Source organism: Ipomoea nil, unplaced genomic scaffold (genome assembly GCF_001879475.1).
Source record: "Ipomoea nil cultivar Tokyo-kokei standard unplaced genomic scaffold, Asagao_1.1 scaffold2036, whole genome shotgun sequence".
NCBI lineage: Eukaryota > Viridiplantae > Streptophyta > Magnoliopsida > Solanales > Convolvulaceae > Ipomoea > Ipomoea nil.
Window position 1 is genome coordinate 3,240,689 of NW_017618464.1, and position 4,688 is coordinate 3,245,376.

General features: G+C 34.7%; 1 protein-coding gene across 1 annotated transcript; it reads left to right on the forward strand.

The window, feature by feature from the left end:
• Positions 1-436: 436 nt before the first annotated feature.
• On the forward strand, positions 437-1,036 carry LOC109147808 (protein FAR1-RELATED SEQUENCE 5-like). The gene has a single exon (XM_019295465.1). The coding sequence runs from the start codon at positions 437-439 to the stop codon at positions 1,034-1,036; it is 600 nt and encodes a 199-aa protein (XP_019151010.1).
• Positions 1,037-4,688: the final 3,652 nt, after the last annotated feature.

The window sequence follows — 4,688 nt, forward strand, 5'->3', positions numbered from 1 at the left end:
ACTGTGATGATGTTTTTTGTCTTGTAGGTACGATCTGGTTTTTACACCCTTCACCGGAGTTGATAACCATAAAAAATGTATAACATTTGGAGCTGGACTATTGTTGAAAGAAGACATTGAGTCTTATGTTTGGCTCTTTGAAAAATTTAAAAAGGCAATGGGTATGGAACCAAGAATAATCGTCACTGATCAAGATTCAGCTATGAAAGTGGCGATTCCAAGAGTTTTCAAGCAAGCCAGGCATCGCTATTGCATGTGGCACATTATGTGTAAAGTTGGGAAAAAGGTGGGTCCTACGTTGAACATGAATGAGGAGTTCAAGAACAAACTGAACTCAATCGTTTGGACGTCATCTTTGGAACCTCCTGATTTTGAGAAATAGTGGAGAGAGCTAATGGAAAAGTACAACTTAGTCGAACACAATTGGTTTATAACTATGTTTGAGGCTAGAAACCATTGGATCCCAACCTATTTTAGAGATGACTTTATGGGGGGTCTGCTCAGGACAACGTCTCGTTCAGAAAGTGAGAATTACACGTACAACCGTTTTACTGGCCCACAGTCTAGCCTAGTTGAATTCATGATGAACTTTGACAGTGCTCTTAAATCACAACGTAACACAAACGCAAAGCTCAACAGTGACAATGAAGGCTACAATCTAGATATGAAGACGTCTCTGGGGATCGAAAAACACGCTTCAATCGTTTACACCATTACTGTTTTCTATCAAGTTCAGGAAGAAATATGTGCCTCCTATTTCAAATGTATGGTGTTGAGTGTTAGAGAAGATGGTGGAATGTTACACTATGATATTATGGATGGAAAGAGCAAAATATTTAGTGTGGTGCACAATGTAAATGACCATGAGGCCAAATGCAGTTGCAAGATGTTTGAGATGGTTGGACTGTTGTGTAGACACATACTTGTGGTCTTTAGAGACCTTGAAAAGATCCCTCTGAAGTATGTGGTTAATCGGTGGACTAAGGATGCATCTTTAAAGGCTACATTTGAAATAGATGGTGTTATTTATGATTAGAATGGACCAAAGGATGAAAAGAAGATGTTGCTGAACAAACTGTGGTCTGATGTACACTGTTGTATTGATCTAGCAGATTCAAACATGGAGCAACTGGCTGCATTTTCGCAAGTGATTAATGAACAGAAACAGATGCTAATGTCAGGAAAGGAAAAGTTATCCCCTCAACACAGCAGGAAGACTGTTATAAAATCATTTTGTGGATCAACAGAGATTTCAGAGATCAATATATTTCCACCGAAACATGCAAAGAACAAGGGCAGTGGTAAACGTATCAAAAGCAGCAAGGAGTTGGCAATGGAAAAAGAAAAGGGCAGGAGGTGCAATTTTTGTGGTGTTAGAGGAGATCAACATGACACCAGGACTTGCCCACTTAACCCCAAAAATAAGGACAAACAAAAGGGTAAGAAAAAGGCATAGCAGTCTATTTTTACAATGCCTTTACAGTTGAGAAGGAAACTAAATAGCAAATATGAAACACAAATACTTAGTTAACTCATTTTAGAACACTTTTACAGTTGAGATACTTGAATTTAATGTTCAGCTATTACTAGTTTTTGTTTTTATCAATGATTTGTGTTTAACAATCACTGCTACTAGCTTAAACGACGTTACATTAATATTTTACGTGCGTGCAGTTAATTCTTAATATGCGTTGATTACACTTTTCACGTGCGCTACACTAAAGGCTTAATATGCGTAATACTGAAACAGAATGTGCGTTGGTTTATGTATAAAAACTTTGGTCCGTGGTAAATGCCAAAGTCTTTACATGCGTTGATTAACGTTTAACTTGCGCGACATTAAAGCTTAAGATGTGTAATCTGGACAAAGACAATATTTAACACTCTCTTTTTCTAATATGCATTTATTTATTAGTTAATACACGATACGTTAAAAATTAGTCTAATATGCGCGATTGCAAAACTTAAAGTGCGTTTGTTTGATTATGAAATAATTTGCAGATAAAATGGCACATACATAATCGATTTTTTATTTATTTATTTATTTTTGGTTGTAAACCACAATGTCGTCCGCCCAAGTTATCATGGAATCCTCCCGTGGTAAACCCCTGTTGGCTTAAATACATGATCGATTTAGTACTTTATGATTTGAATTTAACATGCGCGACATATCAATTTAAAATGCGTAATATGAGAACACAATGAGCGTTGGTTTCTATATTAATAATAATAATTTACACTCTAATATGTTAGTATTTATAAATGCAAATACACATTGAAACAAAACCAAACACATTCAGTGTGTGTTTTCTAGTACTTTGAAGACATCTCTTCTGGTTCCGGCAGCATCCGACACGCTGCTAGCCTGCCACAATGCTCAACTCTCAGCCTTGGATGATATTTGGTTGCAGCATGATGAGCTTGCAGCTGAGAATGACGAATGATGTTTCAGGTTTAGAATGTGTTGTTTTTTGTAGTTAGTTACAATCACTACAAGCTGGAGGGCGAGGAAAATGAAAAGGACATAGAAGATAAGGAATAAATGAAGATGGTTCTTCTGTACGTGCAGAAACGTGAGAGGTAGCCATTTCAATAACCGAATGCTCAGTTGTGTGTCGTTCTTTCTAATTTATAGGTGAATAACTTGGTCACATGCACTGATTTGAGATTTCAATGTTGCGTGATTTACAGACACATTAGATTTTTCAAGATTTCCTTTAATGGGTGCGTTTTTTAAGGCATTGAATGACCATTCAATGTTATCCGTTTCCCCAACTACAAATGCCTTAAAGTTCTGACATCAAATATCTTTGAATATTACGTAAAGACGGATTGGTATAAAAGACTTAATGTGCTTTGCTTTGCTTTGCTTTGTTACATGCGCGAACTACAAGAACAATATGCGTGTAAATATACATTTAATTAAATTGAATCGAAATAAGAGATTTTTAAAAGCCAAAAGTTTAAAGTGCGTCGGGAAACCAATTAAAGTGCACGAAATATCACTTTAAGATGTGTATATTTAAGTGCTAATGTGCATGGATTCAACTACCAAATGCTACACTCATGCGTAATATGCGTAACACTTTAACAGACCGTGCTTTTTGTTTATGCGTAAAAACTTTGATCGATCGTGAATGCCAACTGCTTTACCTGCATTTATTAACATTTAACTTGCGCCCCGTTCATTATTAAACAAAAAATATAATAAAAATATCAGGTCTTTAGGGGGGTTTGTTTCTGGGCGGAATTAGTATGATCAAAGGCTTCTACCATTTCGCTAGTGGGCTCATCTATTTAATTATATGAAAAATGTTAAACAACAATTCCTGAAAATTAAAAACAAAAAAAAGGAATATATTTAAAATGCAATACGTACGCTTAAGATGCGTAATACGACAATAAAATGTGCGTTGCTTTATGTATTAAAACTATAGTCCATGGCAAATACAAAAAAACTTAACATGCGCAATACAGTAACATAATGTGCATTAGAAAATACGTGAGTCTGAATGTTTTTTTTTTCCGGACATAGTAATATGCGTAGAATTTGGACTTAATGTGCTTTTTTAATAACTTATATTTCCTTGAAAAAAATTCTTAATGTGCGTGAATTTTTCTATTAAATTATCATGTAACACGAAACTATTAAGATCCCAAATTACATAATGTCCATTGATTTTTGTCTAATGGTACTCGGATTTGCTAGTTTATTTAACCATTATCAAAAACAACACAACAAAAAAAATGAATAAAATGCAAAAAGATTTTTTATTTACATTGAAATAATTTACACTTTGAACTGCTACTGCTACTATTACAACTATAATAATAATAATAATAATAATAATAATAATAATAATAATAATAATAATAATAATAATAACAACAACAACAACAACAACAACAATAATAATGAAGCGGACATGAGAGCTTATTTTTAATAACAAAAAGAAAAACCATGCAAACGACAGGATCCGTCTATACCTTTTGGAGATATTCCTTTTGGTTAAGCCTGCATTAAGGTACCAAAAGATATATCTCCAAATGGAGTAGAGGATCCTGCCGCATGTCTGGGCTAAAACAACACATTCTAAACCTGGAAAGATCGACTTCTATGAATCTAAAATCTAACTGATCCAGATGTATTGGATTGCCCCACATGTATATTCAACTTACAGACAAAGTTGATCTCTAAATTGAATATGCAAATCAGTTAGCGTTTAGATCCACAGAAGAAGATCTTTTCAGACTTAAAATGTGCTGCTTTAGATGAAAAAGGTCGGCTTCGCTAATAGTTCCTTTACATCCTCGTATAAACTTCCAGGGTTGAGGTATTGCATTTGATCCATGGGATGTTTACAATGTGTTGTTATTGTAATCAACTACATTGACAAACAAGTAGAAGGAGGGCGAGTATGATGAGGATGGATAACCATCGTGATGAATGTGAAGAAAATGACAACGAATAAATGATGGTCTGTAAAACTCAAATGACACCGTTTCAATATATATGCTGTATGGTAAGGTGATACTCCACTTTTATAGGCGAATAACTTGGTAAAATTCACCGATTGGAGAAGTTCAATGTTGACCGTTTCGTGAACTTAAAAATAAATTGACGTTCACACTTAACGTACCGGGTGCGTGCGTTTCTACTTAAGTGTGCGTTAGTTAAGATTTTAATG